The 23,492-nt window shown below is 40.7% G+C and overlaps 3 protein-coding genes and 1 long non-coding RNA gene across 17 annotated transcripts in view; 3 read left to right on the top strand and 1 right to left on the bottom strand.

The window, feature by feature from the left end:
- The window catches only part of LOC116063704 (apolipoprotein L3-like), a 59,573-nt gene extending 55,968 nt beyond the window's left edge, over positions 1-3,605 (top strand). For 3 of the 9 annotated variants that reach the window (XM_035996424.1, XM_035996423.1, XM_031318624.2), the window contains one exon: positions 2,954-3,605. In XM_035996424.1, coding sequence (XP_035852317.1) covers positions 2,954-3,005 — 52 coding nt within the window. In that variant the 3' untranslated portion in view covers positions 3,006-3,605. Of the gene's footprint in view, positions 1-150; positions 748-825; positions 946-1,987 lie in introns of all 9 variants that reach the window. The other 6 variants (XM_031318620.2, XM_031318622.2, XM_035996422.1 and 3 more) reach the window with 4 other exon arrangements.
- sult3st1 (sulfotransferase family 3, cytosolic sulfotransferase 1) overlaps positions 1-12,118 on the top strand; it is a 16,893-nt gene extending 4,775 nt beyond the window's left edge. The window contains exons 1-7 of one of the 5 annotated variants that reach the window (XM_031318629.2): positions 5,775-5,795; positions 9,180-9,328; positions 9,832-10,037; positions 10,578-10,704; positions 11,072-11,166; positions 11,263-11,434; positions 11,519-12,118. In XM_031318629.2, the coding sequence (XP_031174489.1) occupies positions 9,187-9,328; positions 9,832-10,037; positions 10,578-10,704; positions 11,072-11,166; positions 11,263-11,434; positions 11,519-11,628 (852 nt within the window). In that variant the 5' untranslated portion in view covers positions 5,775-5,795; positions 9,180-9,186 and the 3' untranslated portion in view covers positions 11,629-12,118. Of the gene's footprint in view, positions 1-5,705; positions 5,796-7,049; positions 7,376-9,179; positions 9,329-9,831; positions 10,038-10,577; positions 10,705-11,071; positions 11,167-11,262; positions 11,435-11,518 lie in introns of those variants that run through there. The other 4 variants (XM_031318630.2, XM_031318628.2, XM_031318631.2 and 1 more) reach the window with 4 other exon arrangements.
- Positions 11,789-23,492, bottom strand: eif3d (eukaryotic translation initiation factor 3, subunit D). Of its 2 annotated transcripts, none has more exons than XM_031318625.2 (16): positions 23,246-23,492; positions 21,672-21,797; positions 21,541-21,586; positions 20,768-20,904; positions 20,572-20,657; positions 20,354-20,426; positions 19,700-19,821; positions 19,484-19,616; positions 19,218-19,365; positions 18,634-18,764; positions 18,236-18,321; positions 17,879-18,008; positions 15,147-15,289; positions 14,235-14,427; positions 14,019-14,112; positions 11,789-11,910 (listed from the first exon to the last, which is right to left on the bottom strand). In XM_031318625.2, the coding sequence occupies exons 2-16, from the start codon at positions 21,792-21,794 to the stop codon at positions 11,897-11,899; spliced, it is 1,659 nt and encodes a 552-aa protein (XP_031174485.1). In that variant the 5' UTR covers positions 21,795-21,797; positions 23,246-23,492; the 3' UTR covers positions 11,789-11,896. The 2 variants fall into 2 exon arrangements, with proteins under 2 accessions (XP_031174485.1, XP_031174486.1); XM_031318626.2 differs by having other exon boundaries at positions 19,700-19,815.
- LOC116063715 lies at positions 14,427-14,852 on the top strand. The gene is made up of 2 exons (XR_004108344.2): positions 14,427-14,652; positions 14,691-14,852. It is a non-coding gene; the product is annotated as an uncharacterized LOC116063715 (long non-coding RNA).

Genomic DNA, 23,492 nt, shown 5'->3' with positions numbered 1-23,492 from the left:
AGGGGCCTTTGCTAGGTTTTATTTAGTGGTTGCTGCCAGATCTCTGTCCCAAACTGTCACAGAACAAACCTAGGGTTTTGCAATGTGAGACCAACTCCACCACAACAATTTGTTTTGAAATCTCACAAACTGGATGATGTTGTGTTACAGAAAGGAACTCCAGGAGGTCTTGTGCTGCTACACCGCAGATACCCTCATCTACATCGACACAGTGAGAGAATTCTGTGAGAGAAACCCCAAATGGATGCTTGGGAGAGAGACAGAGTTGGACATGATGAAGGACATCAAAGACAGGGCTGACAACATCGACCTAAGCATCGGCCATGTTACCCAGTCAAAGGAGAAAGGTAAGGCCATTTGGGAATATATGAAGAGCAAGGCAACCCAGGTGACTGCAGACAGCAGGCGTGCAGAGCTGGAGACGGAGCTGGCTGCTGTGCTTAAGGACACTCTGAGAGGCCTGGAGAAGCTCAACTGCTTCCTGGATGCTGTGGAGAATCTTGCAGTCACCTCACTTCATGTGTTCATGGAGGAGAACCAGGTGTTACATCTGCCAGAAGGGATCAGTCCTGAACATGTTCAGGTTGTCATCTCTGCTGCACGGAGAATCTGCCCTCATCTCCTCGAGTTTAAAAGAGATGCAAGCGTCTTCTTCCTTCCCAAACTTCAGAATGTGGAAGTGCTGGCATATCAGCTGGAGAAATACATAAAGACCACCCAGAAAATCTGTGAGAAGTTAGAGAAAAGGTAAACTGTCATTTCTTCAAAATTAAATGCACATTTAGCAAAATAAACAATTGTATTTACTAACTGTTTCTTTCACAGCTCCTTAAGCGACTTTTGCCTGGAGATGAACGATGAATCTCTGGTGGACCTCGATGTGGATTTGTCTGAAGATGACGTACAAAGGATGCTTCATCACATTAATCAGCTTGATGAAATCAGGTATGATTTAGCCACCTATGTATTCTGGCTCCAAATGTCATGTCAACACAGATGTGCAAGATGTTATTAGTGAATGTAATGTAAATGTAGACATGTAGTAAGTTAACGGCATGGGTCGGCACAACATGTGCACAACTTGTTCCCCAGAGGAGAAATGCTAATGACTTTGGTGATCCTCTGAGCTTTTCTCTACCGCCACCAAAAGGTCAAACATAACATTTTTCCAATACTTTGATTTATGACCAAATTCCTGCAAAACCAAAACATTCCCATCAACCTCAGATGTATTGTATGTCTAGAGCTAATTAGCCAACCATAGCATGCTAACACTCTAAACTAAGATGATGAACACGGTTAACATTATACCTGCCTGCCATCAGCAGGTAACCATTGTCATTGTGAGCATGTTAGCATGCTGACGTTAGCAATTGGCTCAAAGAGCTGCCGTGCCTAAGTACAGCCTCACAGAGCTGCTAGCAATTAAGTTATTTATTGTCATATGCACAACAATACAAAGAAGCAGTCGTTGGCAATGTATATGTTAGATCTCAGGCTCCCTCCAACAAAGCTAATACAAATACACAGGCTATAAAAAGAAATTCAAACAAACAAACAAAAATACATAACAAAATAAAACAAGAAAAATACAAAGTTCAAGAGGAGCTAGGGACACAGCAACATGGCTGTAGACTCTTTTTTTTAGTGCAACTAAAGGAAATTAGAGGCAAAATTATTATAATTCATAACTCAAATTAATGATTTCTATAAGGAACTTTTTGATAGTGAATACAGCACCTTAGGTTATGGGTCTTGTCCAGCGGGGGTTAATACCTTAGTATAATTTGTAATTTATGTAATCAAATATTGCTGCTTATTTCACTTTTATGTGGATTATATTGCTTCTTGAAGCCTGCCAATGTGTGTCCCAAAAAAACAGATCCCAAATATAATATTTTCATATTGAATTTCAAAGTAACATTCTAACCTTTGAGATGTGCGATCCTTTTTATTCTTTCTTGATTCTTGATTTTCTCTTCATCAGGATGAACCAGAGCTTCCGTACGGTGTTCTTGTTTAAGGACGAACCGTGTTCTGGCTTCATCGATATGTTCAGCGAGCGACAGCCCCGGATGCTGCAGTTCCTAAAAGCCCTGGAGGAGAATGCTGTTCAGCTCGACAGGATGAATACGGGGGCAAAGATCTCCAGTGTGGCCGGCAGCTCAGTGGGGGCAGTTGGAGGTGTGCTTTCCATCATTGGTTTGGCATTAATTCCTGTAACAGCTGGAGCGTCTTTAGTGCTGACAATGACTGGGGTAGGGCTGGGAATTACCAGCGGAGTCAACAGTGCTGTCACCACTGCCACAGAGATTGGAGTAAACCGTACACAACAGAAGAAAGCCAGTGAAGTCTTCCAGAGCTTCATGGAGGATGTGCAGGATCTGCAGGATTGTCTGAAGGTAGAGATCAAAGAGGAAACAAGCCCGATAGATGTGGTTGTGGGAGTTGGCAAGGTGCTTGGTAAAGCTGGTGCTATTGGAAAAGGCATTGATTCTATTGTTGATGCTGCCTCTGCTGTTAAGATGTTAAAAACTGAAGAGCTGATTGCAAGTGCTGGCAAAGTGGTAGTGCAGGAAGGAAAAGCATTACGTAACGTGCCCAGGGTGGCAGCAGATATCCCAGATATCGGACAGGCAGCAGTCAAAGGGCCTCTTGCCCTCTCCAAGTCAGCCAGGGCCGGGCTCATCGGGCTCAATGCTCTTTTCCTCGGCATGGATATCTTCTTCATCTGTAAGGACAGCATCAGTCTGGCCAAAGGCAGCAAAACTGAAGTCTCTCAGTTCATCAGAGCCAGAACTGCACTTTGGAGTTCAGAGTTGGACTCATGGCAGAAGATCCATGACTTCCTGTGTGAAGGTCGGCTGACATCAGAGGAAAACAAAGCTATCCTGGAGACCCCATTTTATCCAGAGAAGGAGATGAAGAAAGAAAAAACAGAAATGGAAATAAATTTTGATGAAGTGGATGAAGAACAAAAGATTAAAGAGAAACAAATTGTGTAATACAGTAGTGCTCAGTGAACAGAAACAGTTAGCCTACTTCATTCATAGTGTATTCAATGTGCCTTTATGCTGATTCATGTCAATAAAATGTGTATTAAGATTCAATAACTGTAAATCATTGATCAGCATCAAACATCATTTAAGTCTATACGTAATGCATTATATGTATCATTCAGTAATGCATTGTATTAATTATAAGTGAATGATAAAATTACTATTTAACACTAGAAATGCCATTTCCAATTATTCAATGTGTGATTTACTATAATCAGTGACTGTCTTATAAACAAGAGCAGAGCACAATACTCTATTATACTATTATTTTGTATTAAAATAATGGTTTTAAGGTGTTTTTATAACATACTGTATATATAATTATCTACTCATCGTTCTTTTTTTCAGATAATTTTTTGTCTTTATTGGTTTTTGTCTCATTTCTGCTGCTGCATTTGTGAGATATTTTTTTGAAAATGCTATGATAAATTAAAAAGAAATAAATATGTCAAAAAAAGAAAAAGCCCAAATCCATGATGCTGATTTATGTGCATGTGCACTGGGTCACACTTGTGTGAGTTGCTTATTAAACCACCGTTGGCCTCCAACTAGTTTTGTTGTGACAAGAATTAAGCTTATAGGTGCACGTTTAAACTAAGGGGAAGCAAGAAAAACATTCCTCCATCAGCAGATGAAAGTGAAAACATCCTTCTTGTGTCTCTGCTCATGACATTTTTCTATTTTTCATATCTCCTAAAGCAGGGGTCTTCAACGTTTTTTAGGCTAAGGACCCCTAACCTGAAAGAGAAACGAGCAGGGACCTCCTTACTATATGTTTTATAAAATTGAGTTGTAAACTAGGTCTATAATAACGTGTAGGGTGGCAGCCGATACACATAGCCTTTTATGGTGCCCTACAATACTAAGCTATTAAAATTATTTACATATTCATATATCATCATGATTTAATGTCAAACACACAGTGAATCCATATGCTTAATTGATGGCTACTATAGTGGCTACAGGCCAGTAACCGTATCAATGTTGTTGAGGTCGTTTCGAGGAATAGGCCGATTTATCTTTGCTAATAAAATGTTGGATTCATGTTCATATTTTCAGACATATTTTCATTTGGTGGGGGGGGACTTTCAAAAAAGTATTAAACAATAATTTTGTAGTGACTCGAGGACCCCCTGTTGAAGATCACTGTTCTAAAGCACACATTGACACCAGGTCAATACACGTACATCTAAAAGTCTGCCTTTAAATGAAAAGATGAAACACCTCGGTGCACACCAGCCGCGGGATACAAACCAAACCTGTACAAATAAATAGTGTAGTTCTCCAGCAGAAAATAACTTTTTAGTTTAAAAAAAACTTTAAATAACCAGGTAAATCCTGTTGAGATTTTTCAAGGGAGCCCTGACCAAGACAGCAGCAATTCAGTGTCACACGCATTTATTAAAGACATTTAAGACATAGGAACACTATCAACCCACAGATAATTTTTCTGCTCAGTGAAGCTGGAACATTCAAGTGAATTAATAGTATTTGCAATGCAAAGCATGCAAATGAGTTTTGAGACTATGTTCTTTTTGGCGGCCATAAAGTTATATTACTAGACAGACTCCAGAGGAGTTTTTAGACCATGGGAAAAACACTGTTATACTTCAATCCTACTGTTGGTGGCAGTGTGTACCCAGCTGTACCTATTATTTCAGATGAAGAAGCCAACATGCACAGAGTCCAGCTGCCCATGACCTGTTCTACTCTGGTCGTGAACATTTCTTTCGTAGTTCTGTGTGATTCAGAAATAACATGGAGCAGATCACAGACCATCTCTGCAGGTATAAAAACTACAACCAAAGCCCGTTTACGGAAAGCCGTTCCACTCCCTATTCAGCCCCATTGTACCTACTTTGGTTGCAGTTCCACCAGAGTTCCACTGGGGGTGATCACGGTCCAGTGCAAAATGAATGGGACCCTATGGAGCTAGACGGCTAAATTTGTCTCTTTCGCCTGATTGTCGTTGAGAAATCTCAGATTTGATTGTAGTTTTTGCAAGTTCAACATGGATTATAGGTCGAAAGTTGAATGAACGAGTACTTATGCCCTTTCGATTTGTTACAGGTTGAGTCGTTGTTGCCCATAACACGCTAGCATTCTGCTAATGAATGCTGATTGGTCAGTGAAGGACTGATTACGATCGGAGATCCCGCTTGACGGCATCCGAAGCAGAACCAGAATGTCAGAGTGAATATTTCGCCGTGGTCTTTAAAACATTAGCAAACCTCTTTCTAGCATGTGTATTGACAGGGAGAGTCTAATCTGTCAGCTGTGTTGTCGATGCCTCGAGAGAAAAAAGGAAGCGACTCAGAGCTCGCCGTAAAGCAGAATCTCTGGCCGTATATGTGTATGACGTCATTGACATTTTAAAAGGCTTTTTAGAACAAAAAAGCCACTTTAAAAAAATCTAACACCCAGCACTGTGTGTTTTCTTAGCCTCCCCTTTCAAATGCAACATTCAAATTACTAGACAAAAAATTATATCCTGAGAAAAGTGGATTTTGAGGGGTATAGCTCCATAGAGTCCCATTCATTCTGCACTGGCCTGTGAGCGCCCCCTATATGGAACTCTGGTGGAACTGCAACCAGTTCAGAAGCCGGAAGTAACGAGAGAGTGGAACTTCTTCCCTTATTAGAAATTCTTTGCTACAACTTTCCAGTCGATTTCACAACTCCAGAGCTTTGAAATTCGAGATAGTGACGTACTCCTCGTCACTTATCCAAAGTCAGGTGAGTGAGACAAAGTTTTCTGCATCACATTATTTGCATTAAAGGTTTTGTTCATAGCTGGTAACAGATTTACTGATCATACACGATGTCTCATAACTTATATAATGTAATTCTGGATTAATGCATGACATAAAAGATGCATTATTCTACTATTTAAGTTCAGTGGCTGATAATAGTTTTAAAAAGGGTGTTTATATTTCGCTTGGTTCGTAATTTCAAGTGTGGGAAAACACTGCGCATGCCCAAAGCAGTTGGCCGGCTGCAATCATGGATCTGATAAGCCATTTGCCAGGTAGACCTGCTGTTGTCGTCATTGGCTCGTAGCTGGCAGACGGTGGTATTCCTTTTAAAGAAGAAAGTAATCTGCGGTCACCATGAACGATGTGGATTATCTCCTAAAGCAGGGGTCTTCAACGTTTTTTAGGCTAAGGACCCCTAACCTGAAAGAGAAACGAGCAGGGACCTCCTTACTATATGTTTTATAAAATTGAGTTGTAAACTAGGTCTATAATAACGTGTAGGGTGGCAGCCGATACACATAGCCTTTTATGGTGCCCTACAATACTAAGCTATTAAAATTATTTACATATTCATATATCATCATGATTTAATGTCAAACACACAGTGAATCCATATGCTTAATTGATGGCTACTATAGTGGCTACAGGCCAGTAACCGTATCAATGTTGTTGAGGTCGTTTCGAGGAATAGGCCGATTTATCTTTGCTAATAAAACAGCAGGGGAACTTTCAAAAAAGTATTAAACAATAATTTTGTAGTGACTCGAGGACCCCCTGTTGAAGATCACTGTTCTAAAGCACACATTGACACCAGGTCAATACACGTACATCTAAAAGTCTGCCTTTAAATGAAAAGATGAAACACCTCGGTGCACACCAGCCGCGGGATACAAACCAAACCTGTACAAATAAATAGTGTAGTTCTCCAGCAGAAAATAACTTTTTAGTTAAAAAAAAACTTTAAATAACCAGGTAAATCCTGTTGAGATTTTTCAAGGGAGCCCTGACCAAGACAGCAGCAATTCAGTGTCACACGCATTTATTAAAGACATTTAAGACATAGGAACACTATCAACCCACAGATAATTTGCCTATGAAGACAGACAGGAAGAAACGGATCTAGCTAAGGCAGCAATTAGAAATTCCAATTGAATTATCCTCCAAACCCTTTACTACATTTTAAATGCCCTAATTGGGATCATCCTATCTAGCAGCAAATCTGTCTGCAAGTGCTTCCAGACTGCGGGGGCAGAGAACAGGTTGTCATTTAGCGCAAAGAAACTTGTTTTAGTTGCGTTACAGGCTACCCACAAAGATAAGACTGCTAACTGATTGTTAGAGAAGGCGTTTTTTGTGTGTGCTTCCCGTGTGTGTTTAAACTTGGTGGGGATGGTACTTGAACGATCAGGCTTTCAGGATCTCAAGCATCTTTCTGAGAGGATTACCAAACATGAAAGCCAGCGGACAACGCGGTAGAAGTGGGCAAACAGCTACACACACTCACAGCGCACTCACACGGGGGATTGAGCAGGATATATAACAGCAAACTGAGGAGAACAGGTATGTAGCCTACACTGTCGGATCATATCTGTGTGGGAAATGGCACAAAACCAGAATTACATTATTTAACAATTGTTAAATAGTGTAATTCTGGTTTTGCACATCTCCCGAATCGTTGTTGCCCCCCACCATTTTTCCGCCTTAAAATGCCGATGCATCGAGGTATCAAGTAGATTGAGTAGACAGCAACAAAAGTCAAACATGTCCATTTGTCCAACTATAAAAATCCCCTCCAGACATATGATATTTAAGACACATACAATCATCTGCGTGGAATAACTGTGTCTGATATGTCCCCCCCCTCCACACACACACAAAAGAGTTCAATTAGTTAACCCTCTGGAGTCCAAGTTCGTTTTGTTTACTTTTTTGCAGACTTTCTATGAATTCATGTCTTTCTTTTGCACCTTTTTAAACTTTCCTTACCCCACATGCATGGTACGCTTTTTAACCCTTACTCCTTAGCTGTAAGTCTGATTTACCATTGTGTCAATGAAGTGTAAAGCTACCAGGAGCCAAAAGTACAGATAAAGTGACACAGGTGCCTGTAGAAGTACAAATCTTTAGTTGTAATCACTCAAAATATTATTCTAGAACAGTTAATGGTTGTAAAAATATTGTCTCCCCGTGTACACACAAAAACAGCAGAAAACCATATTATAGTCTATTCACATGATTTAATGCCAACTCATGTATGCGCTTGTTTTCATTAAAAGCATGTATGCCTGTAACTCACTGAAAATATGAAGAATTACAAGTTAAAAAAAAATAGTTTACAGGCATAGTCTTGCATACATGATATATAAATAAATAGGGTTTTTAAACATGAAATCATCCACACTGTTACAGTATATCTCAGGCTTTCTGTTGGTGGCAGAGTGTACCCAGCAGGCAGTATTTCATAGGCCTATGGAGTCAACAGCCAATAACATGCATCAAAGCCCCGAGTCCAGCTCAGGGGCGATTTTAGGATCAGATCTTTAGGGGGGCTCAGCCCCTAATGAGAATGTGACACGGATACAGTGCCTTGCCCCATCCCCGCTAAATCCGTAATTTCATTAGCCAATAATCTCTGAGCTAGCTACTGAACAACGTCAGCTAACGTTTTTAACTAAACCTGACACTTACTATAAGTCACAGTAATAATGGCCAATTTGACACAATGTTCTAACAATCAGCAAATTTAGTTGCTTACGTTTCAATTTGGGCGCCATGAAATTACCAACTTCTTCTCTGGGGACTACCAACGTTAAAATTCACAACCGTCTCCTGCTCTCCCTCTGACAGATCAGATAGACACTCAGCCAAAGGCGGGAGTTTGGCACAACCACCTCCGATTGGCCAACACTATGTTTCTGTTAACCCTTTCCTTGACTGGGTTACTCCCAATTTCCACCGGTTGCGGAACTGCTGCGGAAGGGCTCCGGAACGGTGGCGGAGTCATTAGGTTTCCATTAAAGTCAATGTGTGTATTTCCACTGACTGCGGAACGGCTGTCTTCTGACTGCGTCCCAGCTCTGGTGGTCCGCAGCCCTCCGGAGCAGATACGCAGAGCTTCTAGGACGCCGGAGATCTCCGCAGCAATTCAAACAAGTTCAAAAACTCTCACTTGAAGCACCAAAATTTATAAAAAAAAAAAAAGGTTTTTTATTATTGTTATTTTTTGGGGGGCTGAGATGAAATTTAGGGGAGCTTGAACCCCCCTAAAAAGGGTCTAAAATCACCCATGGTCCAGCTGCATCTGTGAGTTTTTTTCTGACCTCTTCTTTCTCTAACATTTCTTTCATTGTTCTGTTTGGGTCAGAAGTAACATGGAGCAGATCACAGGCTATCTCTGCAGGTATAAAAACTACAACTTTGCTGTTGGTTACACAACTCCAGAGCACATCGATTCACTCCAGAGCTTTGAAATTCGAGATAGTGACGTACTCCTCGTCACTTATCCAAAGTCAGGTGAGTGAGACAAAGTTTTCTGCATCACGTTATTTACATTAAAGGTTTTGTCCATAGCTGGGAACAGATTTACTGATCATTAGGGCTGGGTATCGTAAACATTTTTTTCAATACCAATACTTTGACTTTGATACCGGTTCCTAAACGATACATTTTTTCGATATCAATTAAAAAAAAAAAAAAAAAAGAAAAGAAATTACAACACACAACAAATCTTTTTTTATTTTTCAGCTCCTACTATGTGAGCCTGTCTCTGTGTGACGTTGAGTTTTTCCTGCCCACCTCTACGACGTGTAATGTTAGACAGCCAATCACAAACAATATTAGATCTTGGTGGAAGCATGCTGCATGCTTATTGGCTCACTGACTCTGAGATTTACTCCTTAGGCATTGAATGACGAGGCATTTCTTCGATACTCAATACTTTGGAGGCAATTCAGCCGGTACCCAGCCCTACTGATCATACATGATGTCTCATAACTTAACATATGCCCCCCATACAGGTACTATATGGACTCAACAGATCATCATCTCCATCTGTGAGTTAGACGGGGGTCTGTATGAATATGCAAACAACTTGGAGCATATGCCGTGGCTGGAGTACAGCGAGGGTCGAGGAGATTACACTGTACGACCCTCTCCACGGCTCTTCACCTCTCACCTTACCCCGGCTCTCATGCCTCCGGGACTAAAGGACAAGAAGGCAAAGGTTAGTATTTTGTGGAAGTCCAATACAGTATGTATTGGACAGTATTTGGTTCATACTGCTGGTATTAATACCTACCCTTTACTATTAATTCCATATCTGTGTATATTACTTTGCACCTCACTGATTCCTAATTGCATTACATTGTCTCAGAACTCTGCAATGATTTTAAAAACATACTGACATTTTTTGTTGATTAACTTTTCTATAAATCAAGCAATGGTTTCAGCTGTAATTGTAAAAATTATGAAATTAGTTCAAACTTGTACTTTCTCAAACAAATGACTTACAAAGTGATCTTTTTTTTTTTTTTTTTTAAGATCGGTCAATATTACAAAAACTTAAACATTTGTCTTTCATTAAAGATGATAATGCCAAGCTAAAATGGGTAGCAATAATTACGATCGTTATTACGATAACGATGCCTAATCCATAACGTAAGGTATCATTCAATCATGAATTATTCAATCATGAATTATATAAATTTGGCAGAATGGTATGTATTGGTTTCAACTCCGGGCTGGTTATTTGTTTTTTAATCAGATTATCTACGTGATGCGGAATCCAAAGGACAACATTGTCTCCTATTACCACTTCTGCAGAAACTGTGGTGACCTGGAGACTCCCAAGAGCTTCGAGGACTTCTTTGAGCAGTATCTGACAGGCAACGGTAAGGAACCTCCACTCCATTGTCTGGAAGATGATGACCAGATACAGTCCTGTGCTGAACATTTTAAATGATAAGCATCTGATCATCAACAATTGACAGAAAGACTGGAAATAACTTCTGTTAAGTCTGTATTGTGGATTAGGAATTATTATTTTAATCAATAATTTAATATTGAGATATTTAATATTTTTTAAATGACTATTTACAATAATATAAATTTTACACTATATATATATATACACACTATTTTTTTATGACATACCTACTGTTGCACTATTCGTTGTACTGTGTAGTTTGTTTGTGTCCTGCTGCTATGACATGCACATTTTCCCCCCTGGGATAAATAATGTATCTATCTATCATACAGTTGGAGCATCATCCTGGTTTGACCACATCAGGGAGTGGCATTCAAAGAGAGACCAGTACAACATCCTCTTCCTCACCTATGAGGACATGATTTTAGTAAGATGTGATTTTCTCTGTGGCATTTAATAATAATCCATTTAATACTACCAAATGAGTGTTTAAACTTCTGTTGGGTTTCTGTTCCTCTTTTAGGACCTCAAGGAAGCAGTAACTAAGATCTGCACTTTCTTTGGGAAAAACCTGAGTGAAGCAGCCATTGAGCAAGTTGTGGAAAAAGCTACATTTAAGAACATGAAGAAAGATTCCAAAGCCAACTACAAGTTTCTGCCACAAGATAAGGTGAAGAAAGACTATATGCGCAAAGGTAACGCAGCACAACTGCAGCTTGTGTGCAGAAACACGTAAACAGATATCAGGTCTGGTATTCTTTTTCTTTTTTAAATTACAGGTAAGATCGGTGACTGGAAGAACACCTTTACCCCCGCTCAGAGTCAAAAAGTGGATCAACTCCTGCAGGAGAGACTCGGTGATATGTCTCTGAAGTTCATCTGGGAGTAAGCAGGGTAGCCCCACCAACCTTAAGCTGTTTACATGTTTTTAATCCTGTAAGATCCCTAAAATGCATTGACACGGTCGGTCTTGCACTTCCAACAATCTACAGTAGCTGTTCATGTGTAAATGGTGAAAAATGAACAGACATGAGTCGATAACACACAGCTGGCCAATCTCTCATCTTTATTGAATTATTGAATGTCAAAAGGAGTTAAATTGTCTTTCTTTACTTATGGTGAAGGCTTGCTTTGGTCACTGGAGCAGTCTCCACACTTCAGTTCTCTTCATCTAGAATGAGAAAAAAAAAACAGTTTTCAATCAGTAAACCAAGTTAACAGATAACTGCTGTGTTCCAGATTGGATGTGGTTCAGGGATTTACTCGGACAACTTATCCTGATAGAGTTAAGCTGCTTCTGGGAAGAGACGAGTCACCCAGGATGCAGGGTGTTTTACTTTACGTTTGGTGAAAGTGAATTATCGCTGGACGATATAGCCAAAAAAACAAAAAAATTCAAGCTTAGGGCTGATGATTATGATTAGAATTCTTCCTTGTACGAAACGTGACGTTTTCCCCAGCCTGTTAAATTCACTATGATATAGCCTGAGCCAGCTAGCCACCTGGAGTCATGACCGTTCTGTAAACGGTCTTTGGTGTTTTTTGCCCCCAACGTCTCCTCCCAGGCAGCGCGGCAATGGTTATGTTTAGGGTTAAGGTTAGCTGCCTGGAAGGTGCTGTTGGAGGCAAAAAACACCATCGAGCCCTGTAAACTGTGACAGATGTGCATATGGTGTAACTATTTAAGTCAGTTTATGGGACTGCCATAAGTCAAGGCGGCTAATGTAACCAGCTATTATATATGTGAATTTTAGACTAAAAATACATATTTTGTGCACACTGTAATAACATGATTTTCATGATGTAGGCATTTTACAAATTGAGCAACAACTTTTAATTTATTCGATATATGATTTGAATAATAGTTTTATGCAATTTGATGGATGGGAAATCTTTAAAATAAATAACATGTTCAGTGGTACCAGAACAAAATTACAAAAGCTCAAGGTGGTGCCTGATTTTAAACATACCTTGGAATCATTCTAGATTAAAATCTGTCGTTTAAAAAGCATGTTGAAAAGATAGCATCAAACTCAACCTGGCTAACCTTAAGCATATAAGACCATACCTAGCAACAGAAAGCAACAGAAGCAGCCAGTCTCTTCATGCATGCTAGGATCTTCTCCCACACAACATACTGTTTTACAAGCTGGTCACAAGCGAGCATGACAACTCTGAAACCAATTGAGTTCCTTTCCAAACAGACACTAAAACAACTTGACTGAAAGGCCAATATAATACAAAAGTACAATTTATTTAATTTTGATCTTTTTAAACATTTTGCCTCCCATACTGAGTCAGTTCATGATGCAGTAATAGTATAGCATAGTAATGACAGGGCTACTACCCGAGGGGACTGTGGTACAATACAGACGTAGCAAGTTTGGGCAAACAGTCTTCTCGGCCCGAGCCACCCACTACTGGAGAAGTCTCCCCATTGAATTAAGAGAGAGCACCAAGTACCTAACCTTTAAACTTAAGAGATAGCTTAAAACCAAGAAAACTTGCAATGAATGAATAATCACACTACCTAATACCTGGCACTGCTTTTACCTCATTGTTTTTACATTTATCTACTACTTCTGAAACGTATTAGTGCAGGGTTCTTCAACGTTTTTTAAGCCAAGGACCCCTTAACTGAAAGAGAGACGGAGCAGGGACCCCCTACTACATATTATGTATAAAATGTATAAAATGAAGTTTCATATTAAACTGGGCCTACAGTAACGTGTGGGCGGTCTAAAGCCTTTATACATATAGCTTTTTTTTTGTGCATAGAATACTAAGATTTTAAAATAGCCTAATATTTGTTGCCATGATTTTATAAATCATGTTTTAATTTTAAACACATGTGGCACAGTGAATCCTTAGGATTAACTGTATCTGTGGATGGCCTAAGTGACTACCTTACATATAGGCCAGTAAGCAGAGGGAATTTATATTTGCTAATAATATGTTGGATTCGTGTTTACTGATAATTTTTGAATAAACTTAAATTAACAATAATTTTGAGGCCCCAGGGGGCGACCAGGGGTCCTAGACCCCCTGTTGAAGAACCCTGTATTAGTGTATTGTATCATATTGTGTTGTATTGTAGAATTGGTAACATTAGGCCATTCGTAATAACCTGCCCAGGGAGCACAGATGAAAATGAGCTCATTAGCTAACTCTGGCACGTTTACATTAAGGTGGAATCGGAAATGTTCCAGCCTGCTGCCAATGCTCAAACTATCAATGTGTACATGTGAGCTAAAAGTAGTGATTACAACTGAATCTCACCTTCTTCCTCCTCGTCCTCTTCGTCTTCCTCTTCCTCCTCCTCTTCATCAGAACTGAAGGTCCCATCAGGCAGGCTGTACACCCGAATCACTTGCTGTTGACAAAATAAAATACAGAATGTCGACCAATCAGCTCAACGATTCACAACTAACCTTAAACCAGAAAGCTTGTATGCATCCTTGTAGCACAAAGCATGAATAATAACTGACGGCTCACCTTGTTGGGGTCCTTGAGGATGAGGTACTTGCCCTCGTCCAGCTTGCGGCAGATATCGATGACGCAGCGGAGGATTCCCCAGGCATTCTCCATGCTCAGGTTGATCTGGCTGGCGAACTCGTTGGGTTTGAACTGCTGGGTTCCCAGGATGACGTGACGAGCGGAGTCCTTTGCGTGGTACCGAGACACATACCTGAAGAACACACAGTGATGCAACGACTACAGTCAGTCCAGGCTTGAACAAACTACAGCTCTGTTACAATTTGTGTTTAGCGTCTCCATACAGGTAACTGAATCCGTCCCTACAACAGGCACAATGTGTTTGTGCTTTAGTCACTTGACAGACTTATTAGTTTGTATCATGGCCATCCAACCAGAAGCCAGCAGAGCAAACAGAGGCAAAGCACAGATATAAGGGGTTTGTTTCAGGCGGTGTGTTTGCTGATTTAATAAGAGCAAAACATGAAAGAAGTTTGTTTACATCAGTCTAGGCACCACAGTGTTTCAGTGTTGTTTGAGGAAGCCCGAGCCTAAGATTGTCATTGCAAACCACTGCTTCTCTGTAAATGTTGTGCACACGACAATAAAACAAAAGAATAAAACTCAACGGGAAAAGTGTCTCAGTCTCACCTGCTTGTATATTCTCAATGACATTACGGTACAAGCTACAACATCCTGACTAAAGATAAATGCTAAGATTATGATCTGGCCTCCATCGCTACATCTCCTGTATTCTTGCATGTTTCATGTTCATTTGTTTCTCTAACTTCTTTTTAACCCTGTGATGTGTGTCTATGTTGTTACTCTTGCAAGGCAAGTTCTCTCTGTCCAAGGCGAATTTCTCCTTAGGGAGACTAATAAAGAGACTTTGACACATTCACACCCTGACAGAATGACGTGTTTGTTCCTTACCCCAGTTTGAGGTACTCGGATCCAGCCAGCATGGCGCAGCAGGTCCAGCGGGCCAGTTTGTAGCTGTTGTTCTTCAGCTCAGTGGCGAGGACGGCTCCTCTCTGAGAGTCCAGCTTCTGACGCCAGTCCACCCCGTTACAATGCTGGTGATACCACAGAGCGACATATGCGTTTTAGTTTTTGGACATTTTAAAAAAGAAGGCATTTTTAATAAACTTAACAAAAAAGACCTACATTTTACTACTGAGCAGCTGGATCCAGTCTGAACTTAAATTTCACACGAGGAAGATTTTTATGGTTTTTATTTGTCCTAAATATCTTTTTGGGACTGCGACTCTAAAGCCCAGTTCAGACCCAGGATTCACGACAAGACGAGTTGAAACTCGCAACAAGCCGGCCTGCAACGTTCAGTAAGCTGCCAGTTTACACCAATGCGACGAGACGGGGTATCATCTTCATAGCAACGACTCTTTGTACTTCCATTCCAACTTCCGACTTTATTGTAGATTGATCGCTTGTTTCGTCTAAATATGAATGTGGATAACGTTAGTGATAGTGAGATGCTTGCTACAGTTCCATTTGTAGTGATGAATCGGCGAAAACAACGTTTTATTTCTCGGATTCACAGCTTTGGCCTGCTCCCTCTCTTCAGTCACTCTATCTCACTTGACCATATAACTTTAGTGGCTTTCAGGCGGTCGTTGAGGCTCTGTCTAAAACTCTGCCATTTCGACCAGTTGACAGTTTGTTGAACATAGAAATAAAATGGATAATTTTATTTCTTTAGTTTGTAGCTGATTTTAAAAGCTGACTTCTCTATTGGCTGTTGAAACAGGTGACGTCCCTTACGTTCTAAAACCAGCCTCTGCCACTACAAGCTGAGTCACAGACGCCACCATCAGCTGGCATGAGTCGAGCAGAGACCGGCCAGATCAGACCACTGCAACTTTTCCCTGCAACGTTCTGAAACGGTTTAGTCTCGTTGCAAATCTTTGCTCTGAACTGGGCTTTAGAAGAACTTCAACTCAACTTCAGTCTTCCCATAGTGATAACACTCTGGACATCCTGGCAATTATGGCATTTTGCTCCCAAAGTCATTTACTGTCTGCTACTATCAAGTCAAGTTTACTCTAGTCTCGCCCTGCCAGACCTTCCTCCATAGGGGCTTTGGAGGAGGAGGGTCTGGCTAATCCACACAGCATTCTGGGATGGGAGAAAAATGTGCTCTGGTTTATTGGCATTTCTTTAAACCAATCACAATTGTCTTAGGCAGAGCCACGGTGCCGCTGCAAAAAAGCCTCAAGAAGGAACTCAGATTGGACAGATAGTCTAGCTAGCTGTCTGGATTTACCCATGCAGAGATCTGAGGAGCAGATAACCATAGTCCTCATAAATCCACCGGAGTTTAGAATGCCAACACAAAGAAAGCGGAAAGTACCGGACATCCGGCTAAAATGAGTAAAATCCGGCGGAATTGCCGGCGGCACCGGAGCAATCCCAGAACGTCGTGGATATAGACTAAGTTTACTCTGACTCTCTTTTGCTGAGATCATGACTCCTACTTGTGGAAACAAACAGAACAACTGACAAGATGATGGACCACTGGATATTTCGCTTTAAAAATAGACACTTCTGTGATCTCAAAATTACTTGTATGTTAAGTTCAGTCCACATACATATTTAAAGTGCTCATATTGTGCTCATTTTCAGGTTTGTAATTGTATTTAGAGGTTATATCAGAATAGGTTTACATGGTTTAATTTTCAAAAAACACCATACTTTTGTCGTACTGCACATTGCTGCAGCTCCTCTTTTCACCCTGTGTGTTGAGCTCTCTGTTTTAGCTACAGAGTGAGGCATCTCACTTCTATTCCATCTTTGTTGGGAGTCGCACATGCGCAGTAGCTAGGTAAGGACTACTAGCCAGTCAGAAGCAGAGTATGAGGGCGTGCCACGCTAGCAGCTAGGCGAGCATTATAACGTGTGTTAAAGTGACGCACGTTTGTCACGGAAGTAAAGGCTGGACTACAATAGAGCTGTTTGGAGCAGTTTGTGAACAGTGTTTTCTGTTGGAGATGGTAAGTCCCTTTGGGGTGGACTTTGGGATTTTTCACTTTGTAAACCTATAACATTCACAAAAAAAGATACACTACCGGTCAAAAGTTTGGGGTCACTTAGACATTTCCATTCCAGACAGAATACCAGCTGAGATCAGTTGCATTGTTTTTTTAATCAGGGCAGCAGTTTTCCGATTACATTATGTGCTTACATAATTGCAAAAGGGTTGTCGACTGTTGTAGACAGAAGTGGCTGATCTTTAATGCAATATCTACATTGCCCATCATCAGCAACCATTCATCCAATGTTCCAAAGGCACATTCTGTTTACTAATCTGATATCATTTTAAAAGGCTAACTGAGAAAACATTGGAGAACCCTTCTGCAATTATGTAAGCACAAAATGTAATCTGAAAACTGCTGCCCTGGTTAAAAAAACAATGCAACTGATCTCAGCTGGTATTCTGTCTGTGGAATGGAAATTTCTAAGTGACCCCAAACTTTTAACTAGTAATAAAGGAAAAGAAAAAAAGCCAAAATGCATAATATGAGCACTTTAATACATGACTGCAAGAACTAAATGAACACTTGAACAAATTAAACATGTTTTCTAGGCCTGTTAATATGATGAACATTAAATGCCCACTACTGGAAACACCTCACGCTGCCTCTTACCCTGGAGTCCCACTCGTTGAGGGTCTTGACGTTAATGAAAGACACTTCTCCGTTGGCGCCGGTCATCACTCCATCGTGCTCACAGCGGACTATCAGATCAATGTCTTCCCCGAGCTTCCAGTGACGGTACCTAAAGAACAAACACTAGCCGTCAGCCTGTGAGGAAGCAGTTTTACATCTAATGACAGTAATATATGATAGTGTATGTTAGCAGACTTATTTATCTTGTGCTCATAGGATTCAAAAATATAATAATATTCCACACACAAGTCGTTCCTAAGTACTTTACACTTTGTACAGGCCTGCCGATGTTTGATTTTAATGGCAGTAAACTAACCAGCAGGGTTTAGTGCCTACCTGTAGGCTACAGATGCCACCTCACTCTTGTCCGTATCCTCTTCCACAAATGGGTTGGGGGCAGGAAACTTGTAGCGCTCTCCACCCTGAAGAAAAGAAAAGAAAAACATGACATATCTTCATAAAATAATCAAAAGGAAAACATCTAATGTGTAATGTGCAACTACAGGCAAACCATGTATTACTGGAGGCACTGGTTAGAGCTTTTGACACAAGTTTGACATTTTGGGTAATGTTTATATGCTTTCCGGTGGAGAGCTGAATGAGAAAATTGAGACCACTCATTATCTGTCCGCCTGACACAGCCAGCAGCCGGTTAGCTTAGATTAGCTTAGCACAAAGACCGGAAACAGCTAGCCGGGCTGGTGGTAAGGGGTTTAAACTGTGGGCACTCTCACCATGCGTAAACACTGCTGGCTGAAGTTGTGGTTGATGTACGTGGCCTCCATCGCCAGGTTACGAGGAGAGTTGAAGGAGTTGCCCTCATCCTGCGGCGGCTCGTTGGCGGTCTCGCTCACAGTGAGCAAATCTGACAGGAGCAGTTACATAATGTTACAGCAATACAACAAGTTTTATCTACGGCAGTGCATCATATTCTATAAGATCATCATATGTTTGTAGCATCACTGTCCTGTGAAAACCACGTATCTCTAAAAAGTCAACTGTTCATGGTGTCAGAAAAACAGCCCTGTTTCCAGCTTTGTGATGATTGTTTTTTTTTTTTGTTTTTTTTTTTAAAGACTTTATTTAGCTTAAAAAGTAGGAGAATTTTCTCAACACACAAAAGGGACACTTCATCCTTCAGTTTATCACAAACATTCAACATCAACACATCTGGAGAGCCGTGGTTTTCACTGGACAGGAAGGGCATGAAAAACTGAAAAGCAACTGAAGCTGTCAGACAAATGTAATGGAGTAAAAAGAGTAAATTAAGACCAATCTAAAATAACCAGTCGGGTGTCAGTGTCTCTCAAAGCCTCACCAAAGTCAGAGTTGTCTCTCTTGTCAAAGAACAGCTTGTTGCCCACTCGCTGCACGATGATGTCCCAGGAGTTGACTGAGCGTGTGCAGCACATCAAGGTGGCCAAGATGGCGTCAGTGGCAAACACATTACCCTGAGTCTTAGCCAGCTGGAAAGAGAACACAAAAAAATAAATACATGTTGTTGTAAAAGAAAGCATCAAAACAACAAAGTTCTGACTGATGTTGCGTTTCCTGGAGCAGCTCACGATGTTGAAGTCCGTGTACCTTGCGGATGACGGGGTCGTCAGTGGTAGTGACGGTGTGGAAGATCCTCTTGATGCTTTTCAGCTGCTTCTCATTGCGGGTGGTGATCCGGTCAAAAGCCTTATCGTAGTGCTCCAACGCACCGCAGCACTCACTGCAGGAAGCCAGAGTTCATCACCTTTAGTATTTATAAAGATAAATGACTGGGGCAGAGAAGAGCAGGCGAGTTCCACTTACATGTCAGAGGGGTCAGCTACCTCCATGTATCTCATCTTCATCAGTCTGGGGAAGTCCATCTCCTCCTTCACCTCCCAGTCACTCCTAACCTCAACCGAGGAGTCTCTGGGTTTCAGCTGGGCCTTGAAGTACATGGACATGGAGAAAGAAAAGGGGTGTATAGAGGGAGAGAAGGGGTGTATAGAGGGAGAGGAGAGTTGTATAGAGGAAGAGAAGGGGTGTATGGAGGGAGAGAAGAGTTGTGTAGAGGAAGAGTTGTATAGAAAGAAAGAGGGTTGTAAAGGAAAAACAAATGTTAACACCCATGCTACCAAAAGCCCTCAGCAGAAGAATTATCCTGCTACAAGAATACAAAGATAATTTCTTCACTCACAAAAAATACATACTTTTGAAAACATAACTCCAAACATTATTGAACACTCTTTGCTTTATTTTAATAATAATGAATTAACTGTTTATAAAATGTCAGAAAATAGTGAAAAATGTCCATTATTATTTCCCACAGTCTTATTTGTCTGGCCATCGGCCCAAAAGCTTAAGGTGCACATTTGAGAAGCTGCCAATCTTTACTTTTGCTTGAAAACGATGAATCGTTATTGACGACTGCTAGTTGCAGCTCTAATCCAGTAATAAAACCGTATAACCGATCAATACCTGGGATTTCTGGTCCCACTTCTGACGGACCCCAAACTGTTTCTGGAACTTCTTCTGCAGGCGCATACGATCCCTGAACAGACCAAAAAGGTAAGGTTAAAGTGACGTCTTTACAGCACGATCAGCGGTCAACACACAACGCGCAGATGTGACCTCACACTGGGATCCAAAACAAGAAACATTTGGCAGAACGTTGGCTAAAAAGCAGCACGTCTCACCTCTCCTTTTGCTTGGCGCTCTTAGGGAGCGTCTGCATGTTGAACTGAGTCAGGTTCCTACGGTCTTTATCCCTGCGCAGATTCCTCTGTTGAAACAAACAGACATTTTATGGGACTACTTCAAATACAATACACAACACTTACATTTTAAATAAACAGGGTGACACTCAGCGTGTGTGTGTGTGGTCTGCTGTACCTGAGCAAACCTCATGCGGTTCCTCTGGTAGGCCGTCTTCTGCGTCTTGGCCGTGTCCACCAGCTGGAAGCTCGTCTCGTCCTCCTCGTGAAAGTAGGCGTACTGACTACCCCCTCCGAACTGCGAGGAATACTTATCTGGAGACAAAATTAAATACAGAAAATCATAAGAAATTACAACTTAAAACTATTTAATAATTACTAATGTTGTTTTAAAGATTTCAACACTTCCACAAGCAGTGGTGCTAAGTACGTATAGGTTTCCATTTGCGGTTTAAAAACTTTTAATTAGATGTATGTCCAATTAGAGAGTCCCGGTCTCGAGACCTGGTTCTAATAAGGACCCGGTTCCAAATTTCTCAAAACCCGAAAATCATTAAGGGCCGTGCGTATCGATACTGCTATCGAGACTAGTGGATCATATAATGTTATGTCTCGAGAGACGAGTCATGTCATTTAAGTCAAAAATAAACAGTCACAGATTCACAGTTTTTGCAATAAAAGCAATAATAGTTATGTTAAGATAAAAAATGTGTCGCCTCTTTCCCACCAAATAATAGAAAAGCATCGCTAACGGTAGCGAAAAAGACTCGGATCTTTAAGCAGTCTCGAAAATGGTATCAATATCAATAACAAATTAACGATCCCCCATCCCTAGTCCAGACATTTCAATCCATCCGTGTTGCCATCTGTATTACCACACATACATTTTAGGGAAAAGATGCTAAATACTATTTAGGGCGGTTCATCTGTGTGGACAGCTGTCTGTCTTACTTGTGTATCTCTTGTCTTGATAAGTCGCTCCAGTCCAGTCAGCAACCTGACGAGAGAACAAACACTGTGAGGAAAACTCAAGACAATGTGGTTCCTTCAGTAGAAAACGTATTCATTATTAAAAAACAAACCTTTCCCAGGCGGTCTCCTTTGCTGAAAGGCTGGTAGGGCATGTCTTTAAACTTCTCTGGGACCGCACAGGGACCCCATCCCGACGGATTGTCCTGGATCACAGGGGCGTTGAACTTTGCCATGACCTGAAGTCAGAGAGGAAAAACCATTCTGTGACTCACCTAAAATTATGTCCAGATAAATAAAAAAAGTGCACAGTACAATGGTCTAACATGCAGAGGGTCTCAGGCAGTGAGCAGCACTGATTTCTCCAGCAATGCACTGAAATAAATAGGCACTGATCAGCTTGCGCAGTGGGCTAGTCATCATTGACCCCTGGACATCCAACAACAAGCTGGAACAAGTACAACTCAACAGAAAATATGACAACTTATGAAACTGGGACCTCAGGCTGCAACTAACGTAATAGTTCATAGTTTAAGCTGCTGATTCATTTTTACTAGTTCATTTTCTCAGTCGTTTATCAGCATCATTACATTTTTTAAAGCCTATGTAGCACCTATGTACACCAAACTTTCCAGTTATACACGTAGCAGTGTTCTGAAGATATTTACAGAGGAATTTGTTAATAAATAATTCCTGGCCTGATTTAAGTGACATTTTAATCCAAAAAATATGGCGAAAATCGATTTTTAAGGCTATGGGCAGTATATTTTGATTTCCTAGGTAATGAAAGCAGATATCCTGAAATCCCTCTGTAATTTTTTTTTCATCATGTGTGTAAACAAAATGAAAAAATAATTTTGTACCTGGCTTTATCATATCGAACCGAAAATATATGCAAAATCGCGCATATTTAATGAGATAATGCCTTATTTGCATATTTAAACATACAAATTTCAATCAACTGAGTAAGTTTCATGGTGATATCTATTATTTTAAAAGTGTCTCGCCTTAAGTCACACAGGTCGAATCTTAATGGAAGTAAGAAACAAGCTTCCGTTTTAATTCTTAGTTGTGTGTGTGTTTTTTTTTTTTTTTTTTTTTTTTTTAACCTACTTAGCAGAAATGACACCACACTTTCATGATCACACTCAACCGTTACATTTAAGATTTACGAGAATACACTTATTGACTTTAGCTACGTCTGTTCTTTAATAAGCTTGGCGGTCGCTCGATTACTACAAAGCCATTGTTATATTTGTACGTTTGTAACAGCGTCTTTAATCGATTAGCAGCACCAGCTGACATCTGGCACCACTGGCTAACGTTAGCTAACATTATCTTTGTGGTACCTTTACTTGTAACTTAGGGTCACATGCTAACAGAAGGAGCTGATCTCGACTGGTGCGTAAAACTGAATTACCGGAACCAACACATACTATTAAATCAAAGAAGGAGATCTGAGCTGTCTTCTGGATAGAGGATTTGTTTTCCCCTTAGCGCTCTGACTCGTTTAACTAGCTAACGGTGGCTAACGTTAGCCATCTTGCCAGGTGGCCGCGCTAGCATGCTAAGCTAACTTAGGTGGCAGGTCACAAACACGTACTCAGGACTCGCTAATATTTAACTTCAAACACCACTGAAAATGGTGGTTTTTCATACGCCTGTACATATTGAACTGTAATCTTACCGTGAATTATGTGACACCCTGTTGGCACTTTTAATCCAACCGGTCCTCAAACGGTGCAAATCCCCGACGAAGTGCCGGTGTGAAAGGAAGTAGCGAGCTGACGCAAAGCGGAAACTGATTCATGCAGTATTACAACTGGCATATACTGCCCTCAGCTGGTCAAAATGCGAAACTACACCTCTGTTTATGGTGCGTTTTATTTTCACGATTTTGACCGGAAGTACTACTACACTTTTTTGTCTAACTT

This window comes from Sander lucioperca, chromosome 21, assembly GCF_008315115.2.
Source record: "Sander lucioperca isolate FBNREF2018 chromosome 21, SLUC_FBN_1.2, whole genome shotgun sequence".
Taxonomy (NCBI): Eukaryota; Metazoa; Chordata; class Actinopteri; order Perciformes; family Percidae; genus Sander; species Sander lucioperca.
The sequence above is the reverse complement of the archived record's forward strand: the minus strand, read 5'-3'. Positions and strand labels throughout refer to the sequence as shown.